Source organism: Bos javanicus, chromosome 9, assembly GCF_032452875.1.
Source record: "Bos javanicus breed banteng chromosome 9, ARS-OSU_banteng_1.0, whole genome shotgun sequence".
Classification (NCBI taxonomy): Eukaryota; Metazoa; Chordata; class Mammalia; order Artiodactyla; family Bovidae; genus Bos; species Bos javanicus.
The window spans coordinates 69,630,725-69,658,684 of NC_083876.1; the positions used below are offsets into that span (position 1 = coordinate 69,630,725).

Below are 27,960 nucleotides of genomic sequence, written 5' to 3' on the forward strand. Positions count from 1 at the left end.
TTTAGTTATTCACTGTGAAATCAATTGATAAGACTATGAATATAATTATTCAAATGATGGGTTTCTATGGTTAAGTACATTAGTGCCAGACTTTGGAACTGCAGAGGACCAGTTAGTGAATATTTTAAGCTTTGTAGTCCAAGATGCATAACCAAAGGTATTATGTAGGTATATGCATGAAATCAAAGATGTGTGCACTTATATAGTAAAAGAGGAAACAAAGTTGACAAATTTTTATTGATACAATTGAAAATAAAATAGAGCTTTTCCCCTCTTGGGTTGGGGGATAATATTTTATTTAATTGAGGTTCAGAATTGTTCTACCTGGTCACTCAGATGGTAAAGAATTTGCATACCATGCAGGATACCTGGGTTCAATCCCTGGGTCAGGAAGATTCCTTGGAGAAGAAATTGGCTACCCACTCCAATATTCTTGCTTGGAGAGTGCCATGGACAGAAGAGCCTAGGGGCTACAGTCTGTGGGGTCACAGTTGGACACAACTGAGCAACTACACTTTCACTCTTATCTCCAGTATTCATCTGTGCTGACTCTTCATGAGATTTTATGTATTTCATCTTGAAAAGCAATTTATCATACACATAGGTATGTAAAATACTATCTGTCCACAAGAATGGATTCTACTTTTTCCGTCATTTTTTTTGGATATCTAGTAACCCAGTCACTATATTAATATTTCTGTTTCAAGAACTTGGGTCCTATAGTCCATGGTGAGATTTTACCTGTCACTTCCTATATGCTGCTGTCTCTTAGCCCTGGCTTGGCATTGCTAACACCACTCCCACCTGGACAGCTTGTTCTAGATTCAGCTCCAGTTTTAGAACTCCACTTGCCAAGGGCAAGCTAGCATCTGTGCTTCCTAAACCCATTTGCCTATGTGGTTAGCCTTTTCCTGCATTTTTTAATAATAAGCCCTCCTTGAATTTGGCCACCTGCCCATCCATCCCTGCTATTATTTTATTTGAAGTCTCCCTGTCTTGATGGGAGACTTTTCCTGTTGCTGACCTGAGTCTAATATAAACCTCCCCTCCACCACACTCAGTGTACCTAGTTTCTCTGAACCTTCCCAGTCCTGCTTGTCCAACTGCCACCCAAGCTCAGGTGGGAGAACCAGGAAGGGCAGTTGATGTTGGCAGGCCCCTGGGGCTTTCCCAACACATTGACCAGGGGGCTTACTGTGATTTTAGAAAATTCCCAGAATTCTGTGCATGCAGGGACCTTGTAAAATTTAAAAATTATTTATGATTGGTGGGCGATGTAATGGTAGCTGCCTTCTAGAGCACAAGGATTCTAAGCATTAGAACATACAGAGTGAAGTTTTCATAATCCAGAAGGTGGAGATTATTCTAAAATGAAGGGAGCAAGAATAGTGAGACTTCCAGTTCCACGGACAGAGAAGCCTGGTGGGCTACAGTCCATGGGGTGCAAAGAGTCAGATACGACTAAGCCGGCACGCCTGCACAGAAACAAGATTCAAGTAAGTTAGTGCAGGTTCAGATGACACAGGACTTTAATCTCCAGTCTAGTCCAAAGTCTAAACTGCATGGAAGATGTGGATTTGCCTGATGTCCAGTGCTTAGGAGAACTGTTAGGAAGTTTCCAGGACTTGAGAGACTCAAAAGAGGTTGGAGCTTAGGATTCAGTTAGGGGAAATGTTATAACAGAAAATATGACTAGAGGTTAGGCAATGCCAATATCTCTACTGTACACATCTGTACATGCCCCAGGTAGATTCTCTGAGGCTTACTTCCGTCAAGCTCTGAAGACCTAAGATATTTCTCCATTATAACATCTGACAGTTATTAGCATGGAGATAATCTGAGATCAACTTACAAAATGAAGAATCCAATGCCGAGTCCTTTACTTTGAAACAGACGTAAGACTTTATCAGAGGTCTCCTGACTTCCTTGTCTGGTCTTTTCTTGTGTTCTCAAGGTTGAAGGGGCTTGGGAAATGAGAGGACGAAGGGAGAATGGGTGTTCTGGCAGTGTGGGAGATTAAACAACTGGTTACCATAGCCTAGCCAAGCTGACATACAAAGCCAACTATAACAGAGAGGAAGATAAATGTGGGAGCACTGAGAACCAGACTCAAAGAGACTAGATAGTCTTAAGTGCAAATGTGCTCAGTCACTCAGTCGTGTCCAACTCCTTGCGACACCACGGACTGCAGCCTGCCAGGTTCCTCTGTCCATGGCGTTTCCCAGGCAAGAATACTTACTATGGCTTACTGTGCCCTCCTCCAGGGAATCTTCCCAACCCAGGGATCGAACTCAGGTCTCCTGCATTGCAGGCAGATTCTTTACCAATTAAGCCACCAGGGAAGCCCCAGAAACCCAGAAAAAAAACAAAGACTTATATTATTAGGTGAGTACATAAGTCCTCGGAGAAGGCGATGACACCCCACTCCAGTACTTTTGCCTAGAAAATCACATGGATGGAGGAGCCTGGAAGGCTGCAGTTCATGGGGTCGCTAGAGTCGGACACGACTGAGCGACTTCACTTTCACTTTTCACTTTCATGCATTGGAGAAGGAAATGGCAACCCACTCCAGTGTTCTTGCCTGGAGAATCCCAGGGAGGGGAAGCCTGGTTGGCTGCCGTCTATGGGGTCACACAGAGTCGGACACGACTGAAGTGATGCAGCAGCAGCACTTAAGTCCTAGGAATATACTGCTTTTGAGACAAATTGTGATGTAGGCTTAATCTTTCTTTTATATAATCAGTATGTCATAGCATAACAATAACGACAAAATACCTTGCTATGGGAATCTAAGAAACCTGGCAGAATCCTACTTCTGAGAGATCACTCACCAAGGTATCTGAGCAGATGACCAAGTCCCTCAAGTCCTGTAGGGGCTTCCCAGGTGGCATCAGTTGTAAAGAACCTGCCTGCCAATGCAGGAGACATAAGAGATAGGGGTTCTACACCTGGGTCAGGAAGATCCCCTGGAGAAAGGCATGGCAACCACTCTAGTATTCTTGCCTGGAGAATCATAGGGACAGAGGAGCCTGAAGGGTTATGGTCCCTAGGGTTGCACAGAATTGGACAAAACTGAAGCGACTTAGCATGCACACATGTACAATTGGCAAGTTTGATTAGAATCCAGAGTGAATGTTTTCAGGAGAGAATTCAAAAGTGCATATAGGACTCAAAGCAAAGTGTTTAGACTAATCTTGGCTACATTAAAAAAAAAAATCACTAGGAAGGATATTTAAATATACTGCTTCCTTTGTCAAAACTCCAGAAGATTTTAATTCAATCAATGTGGAGCCTAGGCTTCATAATTTAAAAATTAAAATTAAAGAGCTACTTTGGGCAATTCTAAGTTTACCCAGTACAGAGAACCATTTGCCAAAGATATTCAGATATGGTTTTGTGCATTTCTGAATTTCTAAAGACCTGGTAGTTCATTGTGGTCCATGGAAAGAAATCTACAAGACCCTGAATTAGATTTTTTCAAAGGACAAACAGAACAGTTGTCTACAGTGTACAGGAAATGAACTTTCATCTCATGACACTATTGTTATTACAGCTTTTTTTCCCGTCTTAACTATCCAATCATTAAAGAGCTATGCTCTTTCCAAACATTTAAAAGCCAGTCACAGTGATGTAATTCGTGCAGTTTCTCTTTGCCAGACTAGAAAAAGGAAATCGGTCCACTGTCTTCTGGTAGAACAGGTTTATCTAGCTAACAGAACAATGCAATCTACACTGAATTTATCAACAGAAGAACCTGTTAAGAGAAATACTGTTAAGAAGTACAAAATAATTTGTATTGTAAGTACATTTTAATATTTTCACCTTTGTAGTTTGTGGCAAAAGGTAGGGGTATGACTCCAGGATTGTATTTGTTTGCGTTGCAATTTAAATATGAAGTTTTCAGTAACTGTGTTCAGTTTTATCCCTGATGACAGCTCTAACGCAAAGTGAAGGATTTAAATCACATTTTGCAAATAAGAAATTTGCATAGCAACAAATTAATATTCGGTCAATCTAAAAAACTGGGATCTGTGGCAAAATACTTAGCAGCACTGATTTTACCATGATTATAATTATAATTATCTCCCAAGTCACCTTTGTGCATCAGTATGTTAAGACCAGAGGGTGAGGAATTAAAATCAGTGTCTTCTTTTTTCAATTCTTGATTTTGTGCCATTTAACTTCACTCCTAGGGATGGACTCTTTTGCCTGTTTTCTCTTCCTTGTTCTTTTGTTCCGTAAGATCTTCCCTGGCCTAAAACAAAAACATTCCTTGATTTTATTACATTTTCTTTTCCTTTTACCATCAAACTTCCGACTCTCTTCAATGCCTCAGTTTTCTCACCAGCCAACCATTTTTTATTCTCTAGGTTTGGTTTTTTTTTTTTTTTTTTGCTGCACTGAAGTTGCTTCCTCAAAAGTCAATCCTTCTCCCCTGTCCTTCTCCCTGCTAAGTTTCCATAACAACAGTACACAGATACTGTGGAGTAATTTCTCACTTTGAATTCTCTCCCCTTGCTTTCATGATGACATTGAAATTCCTGTTTTTATCACTTTTCTCCTTATCTGAATTATTTGTTTATTTATCTTTCTTCTCTTTGGGCATTTCACCAAACACTGTGTGAAGATCTTTTCTTTAAGGACTCTAACCTTATTCATGGATTTAAGAGTGTATTCTCCACCAAGAATTCCGCATAAGCCGCTAGTTCTCACCTCTGACTGAGTTTCAGTCCTAAATTAGAAAGTGCCTGCTTGCCCTTCCTCCAGCATCTACCTTATAGTCAAAATCATTTGCATGATTTTCTCACAACTATCGCGCTGCAGTTTTCTCCTAGATTCCCAACTTTACTTAATGCCATCACCATTCTCTCTTTCATGCAAACATTGTTTGGAGGTGTAAGTGAAACAATGTGTGTAAGTATTGAGCTCAATAACTATAACTAAGGGAACTCTCAAGATATTCCTTTTTTTTTTTCTTCTGGGAATTTTGACATTTGTTATTCTGGGAACTTTTAGCTCTTATGCCATTTATCATGCTTATCCTATCTTATAAATTCAGGGAATTATCAATTCCTTGAGAGCAAATCTTGTTCATCATATATTTCCCTACTTTGTATACTTTTAATGGTTTATCAGTACACATAAATAGAAGCTCAATATTTTAAAATCATAGTTCCAACCCTACTATTTCTAGATTTTAGTAAAAGTTGTATTAAGAAATTTTAAATATATCTGTGTTTTTGCTGCTGCTGCTGCTGCTGTGTCACTTCAGTTGTGTTCGACTCTGTGCGACCCCATAGACGGCAGCCCACCAGGCGCCCCCGTCCCTGGGATTCTCCAGGCAAGAACACTGGAGTGGGTTGCCATTTCCTTCTCCAGTGCATAAAAGTGAAAAGTGAAAGTAAAGTCGCTCAGTCGTGTCCGACCCTCAGCGACCCCATGGACTGCAGCCTACCAGGCTCCTCTGTCCATGGGATTTTCCAGGCAAGAGTACTGGAGTGGGGTGCCATTGCCTTTTCCGATCTGTATTTCTAGCATTCTTTATTCAGTCAAGCTAAAATCAAATGTTGGTTTCTCGGTAATTTTTGGAGTTCAGAGTACTCCCCTCTACAATTTGTAGATAGCATAAGATAGTTTAAGATATATTTGTACCTTAATATCAAGAAACTTATTCAGAGTTACGTAGTTAGAGTCATGATTATACAAGATTGAAAATGAACCTTCTTACCCTTGAGGCTTCCCAGGTGGCTCAGTGGTAAAGAATTCACCTGCCAGTACAGGAGATACAGGAGACTTGGGTTCGATCCCTGGGTCCAGAAGATCCCCTAGAAGAGGAAGTGGCAACCCATTCCAGTATTTTTGCCTGGAGAATCTCATTGACAAAGGAGCCTGGCAGGCTACAGTCCATGGGGTCACAAACAGTCAGACATGACTGATAGTCTTATAGTAACAACAAAAACAGCTAGATGTTGCTTATTTTTCTAGCAAGTTTGAATGGTGAAAGAACCAAAAATAGGGTGTAAACTGAAATGTAGCTGACTCTGACTCCTGAGGTTCATCATAGGAAAGTTTCCCAGTGCATTTTTGCTTTGTAACATTTTTAGGCTTAATCTAAATCTGTGGCTTTTGAGAATGAAAATAAGGGGAAAAGTGCTAATGGTGTTATTTAATAACTGTTTATGTTCACTTTTATGCTTCAGCTTCTCTACTGAATGAACACCTGTTGGAGGTCACTGACCTTGGGCTAACTTTGAAACTTCATATGAGAATTGTTTTCATAGTATTTAACACGTTTCCCCATCCTTGAATTCACTTCCATTTTAAAAGTTAGATGTGTTAATTTTTAGTTGATTTCCAGAAGGCAAACAAACAAACAAATCTATACCTTATGTAGGGTCTTTATTATCGACAGCAAATTTTGATACTGGCTTTTTTCTTTCATTAAAGCGATTTTAAAAAAATAACAAATTTCATTGGCATTATAAAATATTTTCCTAATTTTTTTTCCTAAAAAAATACACAACTTGAAAGTTGCGGCTCGCCACTTCCGGCGCGTTGGGGCTGTTGGTCGGGGGCGGCCGCGCAGCGAGAGCAGGCAGCTCCGGGGCGGGCGCGCGCAGGGATGCTCCGGGGGGCGGCGGCAGCGGCTAAAACTTAAAAAAAAAAAAAAAGAAAGTTGCAAGGTAAGTTTTATTTGGTACAAAATGAGGGATGCAGCCCAGTAGAAAGAACCTCAGATAGCTCTGAGAGATAGCTCCAAAAGAGGCAGTGGGGGAAAGTCAATATAAAAGATTTTGGTGAAGGGGGTTGTTGTTATTCAGTGACTCAGTCAAGTCTAACTCTTTGCTACCCCATGTACTGCAGCACGCCAGGCTTTCTTGTCCTTCTTCATCTCTCTGAGTTTTCTCAAACTCATGTCTGAGTTTGAGTTGGTGATACCATCCACCATCTCATCTTCTGTTGCCCCCTTCTCCTGTCCTCAATCTTTTCCAGCATCAGGGTCTTTTCCAATGAGTCTGCGCTTTGCATCAGATGGCCAAAGTACTGGAGCTTCAGCTTCAGCATCAGTCCTTCCAATGAATATTCAGGGCTGATTTCCTTAAGGATTGACTGGTTTGAGTTCCTTGCTGTCCAAGGGATTCTTCAAGGGTCTTCTCCAGCATCACTGTTTGAAAGCATCAATTTTTGAGCACTCAGCCTTCTTTATGGTCCAACTCTCACATCCATACATGACTACTGGAAAAAGCATAGCTTTGACTGTGTGGACTTTTGTCAGCAATGTAATGTCTCTGCTTTTTAATGTGCTGTCTGGGTTGTCATAGCTTTTCTTCTAAGGAGCAAACAGCCTTTAATTTCATGGCTGCAGTCACCATCTGCAGTGATTTTGGAGCCCAAGAAAATAAAATCTCTCCCTGTTTCCACTTTTCCCCCATCTATTTGCCATGAAGTGATGGGGCCAGATGTCATGATCCTAGTTTTTTGAATGTTGAGTTTAAGCCAGCTTTTTCACTCTCCTCTTTCACCTTCATGAATGGAAGGAGAAGTTCAGTGCTATTAAGCACTCATTTTACAAAAGATTTTCTGTTAGTCATAAGGCACTCATCTCATCACGAAGAGATTTAGTGTTTTTGTAAATATGAAGAGATGCAGGGATTGGAATTGTGTTTCTGAAAATCAGTTTCTGAAAATATCTAGCTATCTAAAGACCTGTTCCACCAGATTCCCTGGAGCACAGAGTGCCTCACTCCGCCCTGAACTCCTTCACGGGGTGTTAAAGATCAACAGCTGCAGCAGCACAGGGTTCACCCTCCCACAGAGTCAGATGGCACATGCCCTTGTCGTTTAGTCACTGGCAATGCTCTTGGCAAGTGCCAGTTTGCAAAAGTATAAGTGTTAGTTGCTCAGTCTTTGTGATTCCTGTGGACTGTAGTCCATCAGGCTCCTCTGTCCATGAAATTCTCCAGGCAAGAACACTGGAGTGGGCTGCTATTTCCTTCTCCAGGGGAATCTTCCCCAAAAAGCAGATTCTTCATTGTCTGAGCCACCAGGGATGCCATTTTGTAGTTGACATAAGTAATCTGTGTACCTAATTAATTACTTAAGTAAACAGTGTGTTCAAGCTCTATCATCCAGGATACTTATCATTGGACTTGATGGGGAAAGAGGTCAGTGAAAAGAATTCTCTTTAATTTATATCAGTTTAATTTCAGTCACAGGATGAAGTCCATTACACTGAAGAGCTTTGTCAGCATGGTGATAACGATTATATACACAATCTTTAGTCAATGACTTCCAGATTACCCTAAAACATTTTTTTGCTATGTAGATCAAAGCAGGTAACTTGGTAGTTAATTGTTTGGAGATTATATTTTTATATGTTAAATATCTTCAGAGGAGAGTAAAAAAGTTGGCTTAAAGCTCAACTTTCAGAAAACTTTTTAAGATCATGACATCGAGTCCCATCACTTCAATTCAGTTCAGTTCAGTTGCTCAGTCGTGTCTGACTCTTTGCGACCCCATGAATTGCAGCACACCAGGCCTCCCTGTCCATCACCAACTCCTGGAGTTCACTCAAATTCACGTCCATCAATTCGGTGATGCCATCCAGCCATCTCATCCTCCGTTGTCCCTTTCTCCTCTTGCCCCCAATCCCTCACTTCATGGGAAATAGATGGGGAAACAGGGGAAACAGTGGCTGATCTTATTTTTCTGGGCTCCAAAATCACTGCTGATGGTGACTGCAGCCATGAAATTAAAAGACGCTTACTCCTTGGAAGGAAAGTTATGACCAACCTAGATAGCATATTCAAAAGCAGAGACATTACTTTGCCAACAAAGGTCCATCTAGTCAAGGCTATGGTTTTTCCAGTGGTCATGTATGGATGTGAGAGTTGGACTATAAAGAAAGCTGAGCGCAGAAGAACTGATGCTTTTGAATTGTGGTGTTGGAGAAGACTCTTGAGAGTCCCTTGGACTGCAAGGAGATCCAATCAGTCCATCCTAAAGAAGATCAGTCCTGGGTGTTCATTGGAAGGACTGATGTTGAAGCTGAAACTCCAATACTGTGGCCACCTGATGCGAAGAGCTGACTCATTGGAAAAGACCCTGATGCTGGGAAAGATTGAGGGCAGGAGGAGAAGGGGACGACAGAGGATAAGATGGTTGGATGGCATCACTGACTCAATGGACATGGATTTGGGTGGACTCTGGGAGTTGGTGATGGACAGGGAGGCCTGGCATGCTGTGGTTCATGGGGTTGCAAAGAGTCGGACACGACTGAGCGACTGAACTGAACTGGACTGAAATATCTTCACTATTTTCTCACAATCAAAAACCCTGTTTCCTGGAAATGAGGTAGTTCATGATTTCAGAGTTTTGGGATACTTTTAAATAAATAAGGCTTCCTTTGTGGCTCAAAGGTAAAGAAACTACCCACAATGCAGGAGACCAGGGTTTGATCCCTGAGTTGGGAAAATCCTCTGGAGAAGGGAATGGCAACCTACTCCAATATTCTTGCTTGTAGAATTCCTTGAAAAGAGGAGCCTGGTAGGCTATAGTCCATGGGACTGCAAAGAGTTGGACAGGACTGAGTGACTAAAGTAAATGAATCATTTAAATAAATGATCTCCAAACATGTATCTAGCTAAGAAAGGAAAATGTGTAAAGATAATTGGCCCCCTTGGTTTCGTTTTTACTTTAACTCAGTTTGGGGTTAAACCAACTGGGACTAATGTATTTTAATTTAAAATCTGTAATCAATGGTATTTTAAAATTCTGGTATCATGAAAAGCTAGCACACTGTGCTCCTATAACAATCACTGGGGGAGACAGGGTATCTGGTTTTTTGTATATTTTAATGAAATTGTAAAGATCACATTTTTAAAAATTTTATAACAGGTTCTTCTAATTTTGTTGGTGGCTGTGTCACTTGCATTAGGCCTGGTGGCTGGACTCAGACAACAAGAAGAGCAAGGTACACTCCTCAGCATTTCCTCAGAATATTTTTTTCCTTCTTCTTTCTCCTCACCTTCACTGTTAGAACTTGGACTTGCCTCCTCTCTCCTGCATATAGCTCTCCCCCTGCTAGGCTCCTCTTTCTCCCACACCCCATTTTCCTGTGGTTAGCACTATCCATTGCCACTTCTGGACTTTTCCCTTTGACCTCATCTCCCTTCTTCTTTGAGGTTCATATCATTCCAGTTTTTCCCCACTTACTTTTCATCACCTTTCTAGAGGACTTTGGTAACTGGATCAAAGGTTCCTTCTCCCCCTACTCCTACTCTATCATTAATACCAGATAATAAACTCGGCCTTGAAAGTCTTAGTTGCTCCACTCCCAGGACCTCTAGCCACCACATTTGTACTTGACATCAAGTTAATATTACCCTATCTTTGAAATCTCGTTATTTCTTGGTTAGGCAGTGCCACTTTCCTGAAATAGAGTGCACAGTAAGAGCTTCACAATTATTATTATTATTATTATTGTTGTTGTTGTTGTCATAAGAAGCAAAGAAAAAATAGGAGATTCGTGGCTCAAAATATCAAAACACCTCACATGTCTTTTGCCATATCCTATTAGTATGTAAGAGTAAATAAACCATTTATAAGTGACTCTATAAATGCACTTTATGTGCATTTACTATAATCTTGCTATGTATTGTTTAGACACTTTTATTCAGGGAAAGTATTGAAAGGTTGTTGCTGACACATGAAAAGACGTTGGGATTCTTGGCTTCCGGAGGACAGTTCAATCCTGGGCCAGAGATGAGGCTTGTTCGCTCAGAGCTTTGTGCAATAAAGTTTTATTAAAGTATAAAAACTGGATGCTTGGGGCTGGTGCACTGGGACAACCCAGAGGGATGGTATGGGGAGGGAGGAGGGAGGAGGGTTCAGGATGGGGAACACATGTATACCTGTGGTGGGTTAAATTTTTATTTCTTTAAAAAAAAAGTATAAAGGAGATAGAGAAAGCTTCTGACATAGGCATCAGAAGAGGGCAGAAAGAGCACCCCCTTGCTAGTGTTAGCAATGGAATTATATACTCTCTAATTAGTTATTACAGTGAATCAAAAGAATCTCTGGAGGTTAAGACCTCACTAGACCTACTCCTATAATTTACATTTTAAGATAATAGGATTAGCCAGAAGGTTTTTTCCAGAGACTGTCCTCAAGCAGGATACATTATTGTTATATAATCCTGAGGAATGTAGAGGGGAAAGAAGTTTGTCCTTTCTTCCTCCTTGAGCACTCCAGACCCCTCTATCCTTGGGGACCCCTAGACTTTTTATCAACCTGCCTAGGAAATGACTCTCTCAGTATGAGATCAAATGTTAGATAATTTATTCTCCTTTTTTAATTTGGTTGATCAGCTTCTAATTTGACTCCAATGGAGAAAGTCTTATTGCTTCTTCATTGGGAGACCCTTGGTGATGTTAACTGGCAATTTTCCAATATGTTTTCAGTTAATTTACAGACATGCAGTTCCCCTAGTGTCACATGGGAATACAGTGGAACTGAGAGATGGGCATTGACTGGAAAATGCCTATCTTTTCTGGTCATTTTGTTGCTGTGTTTCTGAGCTGCAGTACTGGTCCTAGATCTAGCAAATGTTGGCAGGACATTTTGGTGGTATTATTCTGATGTTAGTGCATAAAAGTGGGCATCAATTCTTGGTTATTTGCTCCCAAAAATCACATAACTTAATTGCAAAAGGCAATAGGAATCTCTGAACAAAATCTCCAATTAATCCAGCTCTTTCCATCCATTCTTTACAGCTATTGACAGGCTCCCCAGAGTCATTGTTCCTCATTCTCTTCCTTTCATCTCTGTCCCTCAGGGCTTATATGCCATCCTTCCCCTCACTCTCTTGCCCAGAGGATTTGCGTTTAACACTCATCCCTCTTTTCCAGCATCCTTAACATAGTCACCCCCTCATTCTTACACCACAACTCTTGTTTCATAATCCCCAACTCTTGATCATTTTCACCGTTCTCTGCTCTAATTGACCTACTTTTCGTAGGCAGTGTTTTTTCCAAGTGCGAGTTTTTAAACTAGTTTTTCTAGTTTGAATGACAATTTTATCTTTTGTGCACATCCTTTTTTTACTTGTTTTCAACAAATAAGCACTGACTCTGTACTCAGTGCTATTATAATTACTGGGGATATAGTGATATAAGAAACAGACTAAAATCCTTCAAAGAGTTTACATTCTAGCATGGAATACAGACAGGAAAAAATATGCAATATATATTATATATACTATGATAGAGAAAGTGCTAAGGAATAAATAAAACTGAAAAGGGGAACATGAAATATAGAGTCAGGGCAGGTAAGAAGTATATAATAACTTTTGAGTAAAGAGCTAAAGGAAGTGGGGAAGAAACAAGGATATTTTGACAAAGAACATTTTAGGCAAGAGAAAATAGCAAGTGTTATTCTTGCTTGGCATGTTCTATTTAAAGAATAACAGGAGATCAGTGAGCTAGAACTAAGAGGACCAGAGGGAGGGTAGTCATAAAATGAGATCAACCAAAGAAAAGTCAGATCATAGAGGGGTTGGTAGGTCAAAATATGGGCTTCAGCTTTCATTGAGTGTGATGGGGATTGATTGGAGGTTTTTTGAGTAAAGGAATGACATGCTGTTGTTTGCTTTTCTTTTCTTTTTTTAGTTTTAAAAGGCTTGTATTTTTTAAATTATTATTATTTATTTATTTTCATTTCACATATGATGTTATACATGTTTCAATGCCATTCTCCCAAATCATCCCACCCTCGCCCTCTCCCACAGAGTCCAAAAGACTGTTCTATACATCTGTATCTCTTTTGCTGTCTCTCATGCAGGGTTATTGTTACCATCTTTCTAAATTCCATATATATGTGTTAGTATACTGTATTGGTGTTTTTCTTTCTGGCTTACTTCACTCTGTATAATGGGCTCCAGTTTCATCTACCTCATTAGAACTGATTCAAATGTATTCTTTTTAATGGCTGAGTAATACTCCATTGTGTATATGTACCACAGCTTTCTTATCCATTCGTTTGCTGATGGACATCTAGGTTGCTTCCATGTCCTGGCTATTATAAACAGTGCTGTGATGAATATTGGGGTACACGTGTCTCTTTCAATTCTGGTTTCCTTGGTGTGTATGCCCAGCAGTGGGATTTCTGGGTCATATGGCAGTTCTATTTCCAGTTTTTTAAGGAATCTCCACACTGTTCTCCATAGTGGCTGTACTAGTTTGCATTCTCACCAACAGTGTAAGAGGGTTCCCTTTTCTCTACACCCTCTCCAGCATTTATTGCTTGTAGACTTTTGGATCGCAGCTATTCTGACTGGTGTGAAATGGTACCTCATTGTGATTTTGGTTTGCATTTCTCTGATGAGTGATGTTGAGCATCTTTTCATGTGTTTTTTTAGCCATCTGTATGTCTTCTTTGGAGAAATGTCTGTTTAGTTCTTTGGCCCATTTTTTGATTGGATCGTTTATTTTTCTGGAATTGAGATGCAGGAGTTGCTTATATATTTTTGAGATTAGTTGTTTGTCAGTTGCTTCATTTGCTATTTTTTTCTCCCATTCTGAAGGCTGTCTTTTCACCTTGGTTACAGTTTCCTTTGTTGTGCAGAAGCTTTTAATTTTAATTAGGTCCCATTTGTTTATTTTTGCTTTTATTTTCAATATTCTGGGAGGCGGGTCATAGAGGATCCTGCTGTGATGTATGTCGGAGAGTGTTTTGCCTATGTTCTCCTCTAGGAGTTCTATAGTTTCTGGTCTTATGTTTAGATCTATAATCCATTTTGAGTTTATTTTTGTGTATGGTGTTAGAAAGTGTTCTAGTTTCATTCTTTTACAAGTGGTTGACCAGTTTTCCCAGCACCACTTGTTAAAGAGATTGTCTTTTCTCTATTGTATATTCTTGCTTCCTTTGTCAAAGATAAGGTGTCAGTAGGTGTGTGGGTTTATCTCTGGGCTTTCTATTTTGTTCCATTGATCTATATTTCTGTCTTTGTGCCAGTACCATACCGTCTTGATGACTGTGCCTTTTTAGTAGAGCCTGAAATCAGGCAGGTTGATTCCTCCAGTTCCATTCTTCTTTCTCAAGATTGCTTTGGCTATTCGAGGTTTTTTGTATTTCCATACAAATTGTGAAATTATTTGTTCTAGCTCTGTGAAAAATACTGTTGGTAGCTTGATAGGGATTGCATTGAATCTATAGATTGCTTTGAGTAGTATACTCATTTTCACTATATTGATTCTTCCAATCCATGAACATGGTATATTTCCCCATCTATTAGTGTCCTTTTTGATTTCTTTCACCAGTGTTTTATAGTTTTATATATATAGGTCTTTGTTTCTTTAGGTAGATATATCCCTAAGTATTTTATTCTTTTTGTTGCAATGGTGAGTGGAATTTTCCCCTTAATTTCTCTTTCTATTTTCTCATTATTAGTGTATAGGAATGCAAGGGATTTCTGTGTGTTGAGTTTATATACTGCAACTTTACTATATTCATTGATTAGCTCTAGTTATTTTCTGTGGAGTCTTTAGGATTTTCTATGTAGAGGATCATGTCATCTGCAAACAGTGAGAGTTTTATTTCTTCTTTTCCAATTTAGATTCCTTTTATTTCTTTTTCTTCGCCTATTGCTGTGGCCAAAACTTCCAAAACTATGTTGAATAGTAGTGGTGAAAGTGGACACCCTTGTCTTGTTCCTGACTTTAGGGGAAATGCTTTCAATTTTTCACCATCAAGGACAATATGTGCTGTGGGTTTGTCACATAGAGCTTTTATTGTGTTGAGGTATGTTCCTTCTATTCCTGCTTTCTGGAGAGTTTTTATCATAAATGGATGTTGAATTTTGTCAAAGGCTTTCTCTGCATCTATTGAGATAATCATATGGCTTTTATTTTTCAATTTGTTAATGTGGTGTATTACATTGATTTGTGGATATTGAAGAATACTTGCATCCCTGGGATAAAGCCCACTTGGTCATGATGTATGATCTTTCAATGTGTTGTTGGATTCTGATTGCTAGAATTTTGTTAAGGGTTTTTACATCTATGTTAATCAGTGATATTGGCCTGTAGTTTTGTTTTTTTTGTGGCATCTTTGTCTGGTTTGGGTATTAGGGTGATGGTGGCTTCATAGAATGAGTTTGGAAGTTTACCTTCCTCTGCAATTTTCTGGAAGAGTTTGAGTAGGATAGGTGTTAGCTCTTCTCTAAATTTTTGGTAGAATTCAGCTGTGAAGCCGTCTGGACCTGGGCTTTTGTTTGCTGGAAGATTTCTGATTACAGTTTTAATTTCTGTGCTTGTGATAGGTCTGTTAAGATTGTCTATTTCTTCCTGGTTCAGTTTTGGAAAGTGGTACTTTTCTAAGAATTTGTCCATTTCTTCCAAGTTGTCCATTTTATTGACATATAATTGCTGATAGTAGTCTATTATGATCCTTTGTATTTCTGTGTTGTCTGTTGTGATCTCTCCATTTTCATTTCTAATTTTATTGATTTGATTTTTCTCCTTTTGTTTCTTGATGAGTCTTATTAATGGTTTGTCAATTTTATTTATCCTTTCAAAGAACCAGCTTTTGGCTTTGTTGATTTTTGCTATAGTCTCTTTTGTTTCTTTTGCATTTATTTCTGCCCTAATTTTTAACATTTCTTTCCTTCTACTAACCCTGGGGTTCTTCATTTCTTCCTTTTCTAGTTGCTTTAGGTGTAGAGTTAGGTTATTTATTTGACTTTTTTTCTTGTTTCTTGAGGTGTGCCTATATTGCTATGAACCTTCCCCTTAGCACTGCTTTTACAGTGTCCCACAGGTTTTGGGTTGTTGTGTTTTCATTTTCATTCATTTCTATGCATATTTTGATTTCTTCTGTGATTTGTTGGTTATTCAGCAGTGTGTTGTTCAGCCTCTATATGTTGGAATTTTTAATAGTTTTTCTCCTGTAGTTGAGATCTAATCTTACTGCATTGTGGTCAGAAAAGATGCTTGGAATGATTTCAATTTTTTTGAATTTACCAAGGCTAGATTTATGGCCTCGGATGTGATCTATCCTGGAAAAGATTCTGTGTGCGCTTGAGAAAAAGGTGAAATTCATTGTTTTGGGGTGAAATGTCCTATAGATATCAATTAGGTCTAACAGGTCTATTGTATCATTTAACGTTTGTGTTTCCTTGTTAATTTTCTGTTTAGTTGATCTATCCAGGTGTGACTGGGGCATTAAAGTCTCCCACTATTATTGTGTTATTGTTAATTTCTCCTTTCATACTTGTTAGCATTTGTCTTACATATTGAGGTGCTCCTATGCTGGGTGCATATATATTTATAATAGTTTTATCTTCTTCTTGGATTGATCCTTTGATCATTATGTAGTGTCCTTCTTTGTATCTTTTCACAGCCTTTGTTTTAGTCTATTTTATCTAATATAAGTATTGTTACTCCTGCTTTCTTTTGGTCTCTATTTGCGTGGAATATCTTTTTCCAGCCCTTCACTTTCAGTCTGTATGTGTCCCTTGTTTTGAGGTAGGCCTCTTGTAGACAACATATATAGGGGTCTTGTTTTTGTATCCATTCAGTCAGTCTTTGTCTTTTGGTTGGGGCATTCAACCCATTTATGTTTAAGGTAATTATTGATAAGTATGATCCCGTTGCCATTTTCTTTATTGTTTTGGGTTTGAGTTTATACACTCTTTTTGTGTTTCCTGTCTAGAGAAGATCCTTTAGCATTTGTTGGAGAGCTAGTTTGGTGGTGCTGAATTCTCTCAGCTTTTGTTTGTCTGTAAAGCTTTTGATTTCTCCTTCATATTTGAATGAGATCCTTTCTTGATACAGTAATCTGGGCTGTAGGTTATTTTCTTTCATCACTTTAAGTATGTCCTGCCATTGCCTCCTGGCCTGAAGAGTTTCTATTGAAAGATCAGCTGTTATCCTTATGGGAATCCCCTTGTGTGTTATTTGTTGTTTTTCCCTTGCTGCTTTTAATATTTTTTCTTTGTGTTTGTTAATTGATTAATATGTGTCTTGGGGTGTTTCACCTTGGGTTTATCCTGTTTGGGACTCTCTGGGTTTCTTGGACTTGGGTGATTATTTCCTTCCCCATTTTAGGGAAGTTTTCAACTATTATCTCCTCAAATATTTTCTCATGGTCTTTCTTTTTGTCTTCTTCTTCTGAGACTCCTATGATTCGAATGTTGGGGCGTTTCACATTGTCCCAGAGGTCTCTGAGATTGTCCTTATTTCTTTTAATTCGTTTTTCTTTTATCCTCTCTGATTCATTTATTTCTACCATTCTATCTTCTACCTCACTAATCCTATCTTCTGCCTCCGTTATTCTACTGTTGGTTCCCTTCAGTGTTTTTGATATTATTTATTGCATTATTCATTATATATTGACTCTTTTTTCTTCTTCTAGGTCCTTGTTAAACCATTCTTGTATTTTCTCAATCCTTGTTTCCAGGCTGTTTACCTGTGATTCCATTTTGTTTTCAAGATTTTGGATCATTTTTGCTATCATTATTTGGAATTCTTTATCAGGTAGATTCCCTATCTCTTCCTCTTTTGTTTGGTTTGGTGGGCATTTATCCTGTTCCTTTACCTGCTGGGTATTCCTCTGTCTCTTCATCTTGTTTATATTGCTGTGTTTGGGGTGGCCTTTCTGTATTATGGCAGTTTGTGGAGTTCTCTTTATTGTGGAGTTTCCTCGTTGTGGGTGGGGTTGTACAGGTGGCTTGTCAAGTTTTCCTGCTTAGGGAAGCTTGTGTCAGCATTCTGGTGGGTGGAGTTGGGTTTCTTCTCTTTGGAGTGCAATGAAGTGTCCAGTAATGAGTTATGAGATGTCAATGGGCTTGGAGTGACTTTGGGCAGCCTGTATATTGAAGCTCAGTGCTATGTTCCTGTGTTGCTGGAGAATTTGTGTGGTATGTCTTGCTCTGGAACTTGTTGGCCCTTGGGTGGTTCTTGGTTTCAGTGTAGGTATGGAAGCATTTGATGAGCTCCTGTCTATTAATGTTCCCTGGAGTTAGGAGTTCTCTGGTGTTCTCAGGATTTGGACTTAAGCCTCCTGCTTCTGGTTTTCAGTCTTATTTTTACAGTAGTCTCAAGATTTCTCCATCTATACAGCACCGATGATAAAACATCAAGGTTAATGGTGATTGCATCCATGAAATTAAAAGACACTTACTCCTTGGAAGGAAAGTTATGACCAACCTAGATAGCATATTCAAAAGCAGAGACATTACTTTGCCAACAAAGATCTGTCTAGTCAAGGCTATGGTTTTTCCAGTAGTCATGTATGGATTTGAGAGTTGGACTGTGAAGAAAGCTGAGCGCCAAAGAATTGATGCTTTTGAACTGTGGTGTTGGAGAAGACTCTTGAGAGTCCCTTGGACTGCAAGGAGATCCAATCAGTCCATTCTAAAGGAGATCAGTCCTGGGTGTTCTTTGGAAGGAGTGACGCTAAAGCTGAAACTCCAGTACTTTGGCCACCTCATGTGAAGACTTGACTCATTGGAAAAGACTGATGCTGGGAGGGATTGGGGGCAGGAGGAGAAGGGGACAACAAAGGATGAGATGGCTGGATGGCATCACCAACTTGATGGACGTGAGTTTGAGTGAACTCCGGGAGTTGTTGATGGACAGGGAGGCCTGGCGTGCTGCGATTCATGGGGTTGCAAAGAGTCAGACACGACTGAGTGACTCAACTGAGCTGAATGATGAAAAGTTTCTCCACATTGAGGGACACCAGGAGAGGTACACAGAGTTACATGGAGAAGAGAAGAGGGAGGAGGGAGATAGAGGTGATCAGGATGAGATGAGGTGGAATCAAAAGAGTGAGCAAGCTAGTCAGCAATCACTTCCCTGTGTGCTCTCCACAGTCTGGATCCCTCAGAGATGTTCATGGAGTTACACAGAGAAGAGAAGAGGAAGGAAGGAGACTGAGATGGCCAGGAGGATAAAAGGGGGGAAGCAAAAGGAGACAGATCCAGTCAGTAATCAGTTCCCTAAGTGTTCTCCACAGTCCGGAAGACACAAAGAGATTCACAGAGTTGGACAGAGAAGAGAAGGGGGAGGGAGGAGATAGAGGTGACCTGGTGGAGAAAAAGGAGAGTCCAAAGCGGGAGAGAGCAGTCAAGCCAGTAATCTCACTCCCAAGTAAAAATGGGTACTGAAAATTGGGTTCTTAAAGGTACAAAAATGATAACAAATACCAAAAAGCAAAGATTAAAAATCTGGAGTAGAAGTTGGATTTTCAAAAATACAATATTAAAGAAAAAAAAAAGAAAACAAAGTCACAAGAATTATTATATATATATATATATATATATATATATATATATATGAAGTTTGCTTTAAAAAATATGGTCTCTCTCTCTCTTTTTTTTTTTTTTTGCAAAGTAATGCTAAGTCGCTTCAGTCGTGTCTGACTCTGTGCAACCCCATAGATGGCAGCCCACCAGGCTCCGCCATCCCTGGGATTCTCCAGGCAAGAACACTGGAGTGGGTTGCCATTTCCTTCTCCAATGCATGAAAGTGAAAAGTGAAAGTGAAGTTGCTCAGTCGTGTCCGACTCTTAGCGACCCCATGGACTGCAGCCCACCAAGCTCCTCTGCCCATGAGATTTTCCAGGCAAGAGTACTGGAGTGGGTTGTTGCAAAGTAATAGTAGGTTATAAAAATGAAAATTAAAGGAGTAATAGAGGACTTAAAATTTAAAAAAATTAAAGAAAAAATTAAAGAATGATAGTAAAAAAAAGCAAAAATATATCTAGGGCTTTCTCTGGTGTTGTTGTTGGCAGCGTGGGGTCAGTTCATTTTCGGATAGTTCTTTGGTCCGGCTTATATTTCTCAAGATCTATAGGCCCCTTCCTATGTAGTCAGTACTAACTACAGGGTTTTAATCTATTGCACCTGTCACTTCCAAGGAGGTTCCCTCTGATTTAGCTTCTTCTGTTTGCTGGTCTCTTCAGTGTCTAATTTCTGCCCTGACACAAGGGAGTGGTGGTGGACACTTTTTTAGGCTCACTTGTTCAGTCGTGCTGTGGGGAGGGAGGGACGCTGCAAATGAATAACACTAGTGTGTGCTCGCAGTGTCTCTGCCACACTGGGTTTGCCCCTGCTCACCGCATGTGTGCTTTCCCTATCTACACCGCTTAGGCTTTAGCTTTCTTGGCCTGGAACCGTCTGAGGCCGGCCCTAGGTTGTATGTGCTTCCCAGGTCTAAGCCACTCAGGTTCAGGTACTTGGGTAGTCCCCAGACGTGCAGACTCGGTTGGGTCTGCGTTTTGTGCCCTTCCCAGGCCCAAGCAGCTCAGGTGACCAGGTGTTTGGCCAGCGCGGTTGCTGCGACTTATCACCTCCCCCATCCCTGCTGCTTGGTTTTCTGGGTGTGCAACTGGGGCACCTTCTCAACGGATGTTGACTATCCAGAATCTCAGGAAGTCTTGGTTAGCAACGAAGCCTGCTTGCAGTTTGGTAGATAATGCCTCTTTGGGGCTGCGATTGCCCTCTTCCAGCTCTGGCTGCCCTCGCCTGCCTGTCACCAGGCAGGGGGATAGGCCGGGCTAGCTCTGCTCAGTCCTTTGTTCTGTGAGTGGGCCTGACGGTGTCTTAGGTTAGGGCTTTTCACGTAGCTCTGCTGCTGCTTCCAAGTTGCTTCAGTCATGTCTGACTCTGTGTGACCCCATAGACGGCAGCCCACCAGGTTCCCCCGTCCCTAGGATTCTCCAGGCAAGAGCACTGGAGTGGGTTGCCATTTCCTTCTCCAATGCATGAAAGTGAAAAGTAAAAGTGAAGTCGCTCAGTCGTGTCCGACTCAGCGACCCCATGGACTGCAGCCTACCAGGCTCCTCCGCCCATGGGATTTAAGTCAGTCCTTTGTTCTGTGAGCGGGCCTGGTGGTGTCTTAGGTTAGGGCTTTTCGCGTGGTAGTTATCCCACCATCTCGTTTGCTATCCCAAGTTAGTTCCCTCAGATTGCCCACGGGGCATTCAGGCCCAATCCTTACTCTAAGTAGTGCAGCCGTGCCTCCCTGCCCAGCCCCCACTTCCTAGTGGTGAATGCAGGCGTCTGTGCTGCTTCTCAGCTAGGGGAGTTACCGCTGGGTTCATAATCTGTGGGTTTTAATTATTTATTTATTTTCCTCCCAGTTATGTTGCCTTCTGTGGTTCCAAGGCTCGGCACAGACTCAGCAGTGAGAGTGTTTCCTGGTGTTTGGAAACTTCTCTCTTTTTAAGACTCCCTTCCCAGGACAGAGCTCCGTCCTTACCTCTTTTGTCTCTCTTTTTATCTTTTATATTTTTTCCTACCTCCTTTTGAAGACAATGGGCTGCTTTTCTGGGTGCCTGATGTCCTTTGCTGGCATTCAGAAGTTGTTTTGTGGAATTTACTCAGTGTTCAAATGTTCTTTTGATGAATTTGTAGGGGAGAAAGTGGTCTCCCCGTCCTATTCCTACACCATCTTAGGACCACCCACTGTTTGCTTTTCTGTGTGATCACTCATGCTGCTGAATAAATGCCCGAGTGATACTAGAAGTAGAGAGATAAGTTAGAAAATTATTGCAATGATATAGAAGAGCCATATGTCTTGGACCAGGGTGGTAGCATTGTAACTGGGAAGAAGTATTTGGATCTGGAGATCTTTTGATGTAGTAGATATACTGTTTCAACAGGTTGAATATGGAGTAAGAAATAGAATAGTCAAGAATGACCTCAGGATTTCAGCATGAACTCCTGATATGGAATTTCCATAATTGAGATTGGATAAGACTATAGAAGGAGTTGGTTTGGGAGGAATAATCAGAAACTCAGTTTTGGATACATGAAATTTGAAGTATCTACCAGATGTCCAAGTAGAAAAGTCAAAAGGTAGTTGGATATATAAGGCTGGCATTCAGGGAAGTTCTGACTGCACATACAACACGGTGAATACCAGCATCATATGTGGGATTTAAAGCAATGTGACCAGGGTATGCCAGCCTTAAAGGATTGGAAGATGAAGGAAGAAGACTAGGAAAGAGTGGATAGGAATGTGGGAGGGAAGCCAGGTGATTGCTGTGTCCTGAAAGTCAAGTGCAGAAAATGTTTCAAAGGAGCAGAATGAATGTAAAAATGTAAAGACATTTTATGTAAATGGTATATAAAAATTTCCCCTTACTTTCTCACTAACCTTTGTTGCTATCTAATTGCTATGCATGCACCTATTCTTATGCACCTATCTACTTATTGCATGTATCCAACATTGGAGTGGGGTGTCATTGGAGAAGGCAATGGCACCCCACTCCAGTACTCTTGCCTGGAAAATCCCATGGATGGAGGAGCCTGGTAGGCTGTAGTCCATGGGGTCGCTAAGAGTCAGACACAACTGAGCGACTTCGCTTTCACTTTTCACTTTCATGCATTGGAGAGGGAAATGGCAACCCACTCCAGTGTTCTTGCCTGGAGAATCCCAGGGACGGGGGAGCCTGGTGGGCTGCCGTCTATGGGGTCGCACAGAGTTGGACACAACTGAAGCGACTTAGCAGCAGCAGCAGCAGCATGTCATTTGACCTATGCTTCTCCCAGTGTTGCTTTTCTGATATCATTCTGACTTAAGATCCTTTATATATTTCTCCTGCTCTTTCTCTGGGAGCTTTCCAGATCTCTCTAATCCTGTTGATCCCTTGGTATGAGTTTTGCTGTGAAAATTTGGTGAATAATTTTGATGTAATAATGTTTGCTCTTCAATTCTGGGAAATTTTACTATGATTTCTTTAACAATATCATTTTTATTTTCTTTGTTTTCACTTTTCAGTACTACCTCCCTGTTTCAGGGTCAACTAAATAGTAGCCTCAATTACATCTGCAAAGCCCCTTTACCATGTAAGGTGATATATTCATAGTCTCAAGGATTAGGGGAGGGAACCTTCCTGAGAGCCATAATCCTGCCTACCACACCCCACCACTGAATTTTTCATTACTGCTCTCACGTTTTTTTTTTTTTTTATTTCCAAGAGCACCCTGAACATGATTTGCCTTTTTTAAATTAGTTTTCTTCTTATTTAATGAATGTGATATCTTTTCTGAGCATCTCAATCAATTGTGTGTGTGTGTGTGTTTAACTCTTCTCAGAATCAGAATCAGATCAGTCGCTCAGTTGTGTCCGACTCTTTGTGACCCCATGAATCGCAGCATGCCAGGCCTGTCCATCACCAACTCCTGGAGTTCACTCAGACTCACGTCCATCGAGTCAGTGATGCCATCCAGCCATCTCATCCTCTGTCGTCCCCTTCTCCTCCTGCCCCCAATCTCTCCCAGCATCAGAGTCTTTTCCAATGAGTCAACTCTTCGCATCAGGTGGCCAAAGTACTGGAGTTTCAACTTTAGCATCATTCCATCCAAAGAAATCCCAGGGCTGATCTCCTTCAGAATGCACTGGTTGGATCTCCTTGCAGTCCAAGGGACTCTCAAGAGTCTTCTCCAACACCACAGTTCAAAAGCATCAATTCTTCAGCGCTCAGCCTTCTTCACAGTCCAACTCTCACATCCATATATAACCACAGGAAAAACCATAGCCTTGACTAGACGAACCTTAGTTGGCAAAGTAATGTCTCTGCTTTTGAATATGCTATCTAGGTTGGTCATAACTTTCCTTCCAAGGAGTAAGCGTCTTTTAATTTCATGGCTGCAGTCACCATCTGCACTGATTTGGGAGCCCCAAAAAATAAAGTCTGACACTGTTTCCACTGTTTCCCCATCTATTTCCCATGAAGTGATGGGACCGGATGCCATGATCTTCGTTTTCTGAATGTTGAGCTTTAAGCCAACTTTTTCACTCTCCACTTTCACCTTCATCAAGAGGCTTTTTAGTTTCTCTTCACTTTCTGCCATAAGGGTGGTGTCATCTGCATATCTGAGGTTATTGATATTTCTCCCGGCAATCTTGATTCCAGCTTGTGTTTCTTCCAGTCCAGCGTTTCTCATGATGTACTCTGCATAGAAGTTAAATAAACAGGGTGACAATATACAGGGTAACAATTTACTCTTCTACTCCTTGCATTATTTCCTCTTCAAAATTTTTCCATTTTTCTCTTGTTTGTCTTGATCCTTCATGTTGGATGCTATCTTGCTGTACTCAAAAGTCTGGTGACCATCTGTTCCATTGAAGAGTAAGACTTGTTCATCCTTTTTTTGTCATTGTGGCTATCCTCCATGTCTGCTGCCTCTGTGATGAAAGCAACTCCTCCCACTTTCTTCCAAATTATGAGCCTTCTATTCTGAAGTGGGAGATGGGGTCCAGACTTTCAACCAATTTCACTACATTTAGCCTCTGTTTGTCCCTCCTACCCTCTCCTAATGGCCCCTGGTGTCTTTGAGCCTGGGACTTCTCTGGAGTCCTGGGGAAAAGCCAATTATTATTGTATTACACATTATTTATCACTTTGCACTCATGAGTCAGGTAATGCAATAAAACTTATCTATTTTTCTGTCCTAATCTGTGCTGGGTACTTCTTGTGCTTCCACCATCAAACTTTGAGACTTTGGATAACTGCTGAGCACTGATTGCCTTATCCCTTCCCCCTACAGGCAGCTGCAGAAAAAAATGCTTTGATGCTTCACATAGAGGACTAGAGGGCTGCCGGTGTGATGCGGGATGTAAAGGCCGAGGCGACTGCTGCTGGGACTTTGAAGACACCTGTGTGCAATCAAGTACGAACTCTGAGAGCAAGTTTATTAGCATGTTGGTTGTGTGATCATTAATGCATATGCAAATACTTGCCAGACACTTGTGTGTTAATAGTTTGCTTGGACTGACGTAACAAAGTCCCACATACTGAGTGGTTTAAGCCACAGAAATTCTGGAAACTAGAAGTCCACGTTCTAAGTGTTGGCAGGGTTGGTTCATTCCAAGATTGTGAGGGAGAATCTGTTCCTTGCCTCTTTCTAGGTTTTGGTAAGTTGCTGGCTATCCTCGGTGTTCCTTGGCTTGTGGCAGCAAAACTCAAAAATCTGCCCTTATCTCCAGATGACCATCTCCCCGTTTCTTCACAGTCTTCCCTCTGCATGTGTTCACGTCTAAATTTCCTCTTATAACAAGAAAACCAGCCACACTGGGTTGGGACCCACGCTAATGACCTCATTTTAATTTGTCTGCAAAGAACCTTTTCCAAATAAGGTCACATTTGTAGTCATGGGGGAAGAGAGTTAAGACTTCAGCATTTTGGGGAAGGGACACAATTCAGCCCATAACACCTTGTATTCAGGATCTAGCATTACTCTGTCCTCTTTTTCAGTATTCTAAAGATAGAATTCACACTTTGTTTAGTTGAGGTTGAGGAATAACAGTCTCCAGCAGATAAAATACTGTCAAATTATACACATTTCAAAGGCAAGTTTTCCTATGGCTTGTCATCTTATTTAATTTCATTTTTAGTGGTTCTTGGAGAGCATAAGACTCCTATAGAAAGCTGGTGATTCTTGGTGATTCTGATGCCAGTACTCCATAGAACACACCTTGAGAAACATTGTTCTTTTTTTTTAAATTTACTTATTTTAATTGGGAGAAACATTGTTCTTGAGGTGGAAGAGACAATTTAGCTTTCGATATCTAATTTTCTAGGAAGTCAAGGAAAGCGGTGGTGGTGTGTCTAGTGGTTTAATGATATTGAAGATTAGAACAGTAGAGCTTCTTACATTATTCTGAAAAGGGCTCGAGGTAGAGGATAACCCAGTATGGATAAGCTCTGTATTCCCTTTAATTCATTATTAAAAATCTTTTCTTTCTAAGTACATAATATATAATGAAGAATGAAGAACACTGCATGACTGAAACATACAGCTGTCACCTAGCCAATGCATTTGTCTGATCATAGGGCTGACATTAATGCCAATCACCATTTCCTGGCAGGTGGCCCTTTAGGAAGCAATCTCCTCTAGATTTACTGAAAATGATCTCACATTAAGTGCCTATCTTGGAAAAATACCAGAGGCACGTTGGGGAGCTGATCTACCATTCTTTCACTGTCAGCTGGAATGTACGCTGGCTGCCTGTGTTCTTACAGACCTGACCATGTTATTGTTACTTCTGTTGTCACTGCCTCTTCCTTGATGTCGGTCCTTAGATCAGGCTGGGCAGGCTGCTCCTGGGTGGCAATGGTCCCTCAAGGCTGGTAGTTCTTCTACCCTTGGGTGGGAATAGGACAGGTGTTCAGTTTCTCCAAACTCAGAGGTGTACCTGATAGGTAGACCAGAACCACAGCTTATAAAGCTACATTCCTCTCTGCCACCCATGCCAAAAGAGGAAAAGTGGTGGATTGCCCTTCATTTGTGTTATGTATTTTCATTTGTGGATGCAGATAAACTAAGAATTTGACTGTATGATAATACAAGAAGAAATGCATAAAGTTTATATTTTTGGTATTGGATGCTTAAAAGAATTGCATGCTCAAAACTGAATTGTGTAATTCTTCAGCTCAAATATGGACATGCAATAAATTTCGCTGTGGGGAGACCAGATTGGAATCCAGCCTTTGCTCTTGCTCAGATGACTGTTTACAGAGGAAAGACTGCTGTGCTGACTATAAGAGTGTTTGCCAAGGTAAGCAGGTGTTGCCCCTTTGCCTCCATGAGTTCAGTGACCCTAGAGCTGGCCTAGGCTGCAAATATTAAAACCAGTCAAAGAATTTTTAGCCACTCTGTGTGGAATAAAAGACTCAATGTGTTTACTGTGAGAAGAAATGTGTTTTGTGTATGATAGAGAAAGGGAGCTCATAGCATAGATATCATAGAAGAAAAAACTCAACGTTCCATGTTGTCCATAGAGCAAGCTCTTTTTCAGCCCAATGACTATGGTAGACATCCTTGTGGTTTGAAACATGGGATGGCAGATCCTAAAGTTAAAACATTGCAAACGAGATTCTCTGGCCCAAATAGCAGTTGGTTAAACCAATAGGATTGTTGAGACAACTATGTCCTAAGTCATTGGTTTAAGGGCTGATTTAGGACTGGCGAGAGGTCATGCAGAGCCAAGATGAGAATCCAGGTTTATCAATACCTGATTTCACTTGCATTGCTACTTTAGGGGTGCAGATTAAAAAAAAATTACCAATCTCTCTGAATATCTGATGAGACTTAAGAAAAATGCACACATACATTTAGCAACAAAATTGCTTCAAGTTTTGCTGAAGCAATTGCTGTCAACCCTTTTCTCATAATCAACATGTGTAATATCTTTAGACAAAAAAGAGATTAAATTGAATTTTGATTTTTTTTAAATAGGAAGAAAATGTTATAGTAGAAACATTATTATCCCTTAGTAGAAAATAGGTTTTGCACTAATGGACAAATCAGTTTTTATGCAAAATATAATTGAAAATCAGCTAAGAAGGGCAATCAGAAAGGAAAGTAAAAGTGCTAAATGGTAAGTCTGTTTTTAAATAATAATTGGTACTTAACAGAGAATATTGTGTCATTAAAAATCCATCTAAATTCACAAAGCAAGTATAGTTTCCAGTTTGCTTGTTTCTCTAATAAATTCACTGACCATACTGCCTCTGACCTTTGTAGTCTCCGGCCTTCTACCCTAATTTTATAACTCTTAACTTTTTATCTCAATAATGATTCTCTGGTCATGTGGTACATTTTCTCACTGAATTCATTGCACAGTATTTCTTAAATTTAGCAAAAACAAAAGCAATTGTTACAGGCAATGGTGAAGTTTACCATTACCACTAATTAATTACTTTGATGGTGTTCCCTGAATCATTTCAGTTTATTTTTTAAACAAAAGTAAATGTTTTCTCACTCTAAGAATTCAGCACTTTACAGATGTAAATGATTCTTGCCAAAATTGTGTCTCTAGGCAGGAGCTGGAGGGAATTTGAATAATTTTGTGCAAGAAACCAGCTAGTTACTTTTATATTTTAAGTTTAGAATTTTGAAAAAAAAATTAATTTCTAATGTATAGATGGAAGAGAACAGTATGTTTT

The 27,960-nt window shown here is 40.3% G+C and overlaps 1 protein-coding gene across 1 annotated transcript in view; it reads left to right on the plus strand.

The window, feature by feature from the left end:
* The first annotated feature begins 3,644 nt into the window (after positions 1-3,644).
* The window catches only part of ENPP3 (ectonucleotide pyrophosphatase/phosphodiesterase 3), an 88,289-nt gene continuing 63,973 nt past the window's right edge, over positions 3,645-27,960 (plus strand). The window contains exons 1-4 of the mRNA XM_061428000.1: positions 3,645-3,798; positions 9,898-9,973; positions 24,560-24,682; positions 26,445-26,570. Of these exons, the coding sequence (XP_061283984.1) occupies positions 3,721-3,798; positions 9,898-9,973; positions 24,560-24,682; positions 26,445-26,570 (403 nt within the window). The 5' untranslated portion in view covers positions 3,645-3,720. The remainder of the gene's footprint in view (positions 3,799-9,897; positions 9,974-24,559; positions 24,683-26,444; positions 26,571-27,960) is intronic.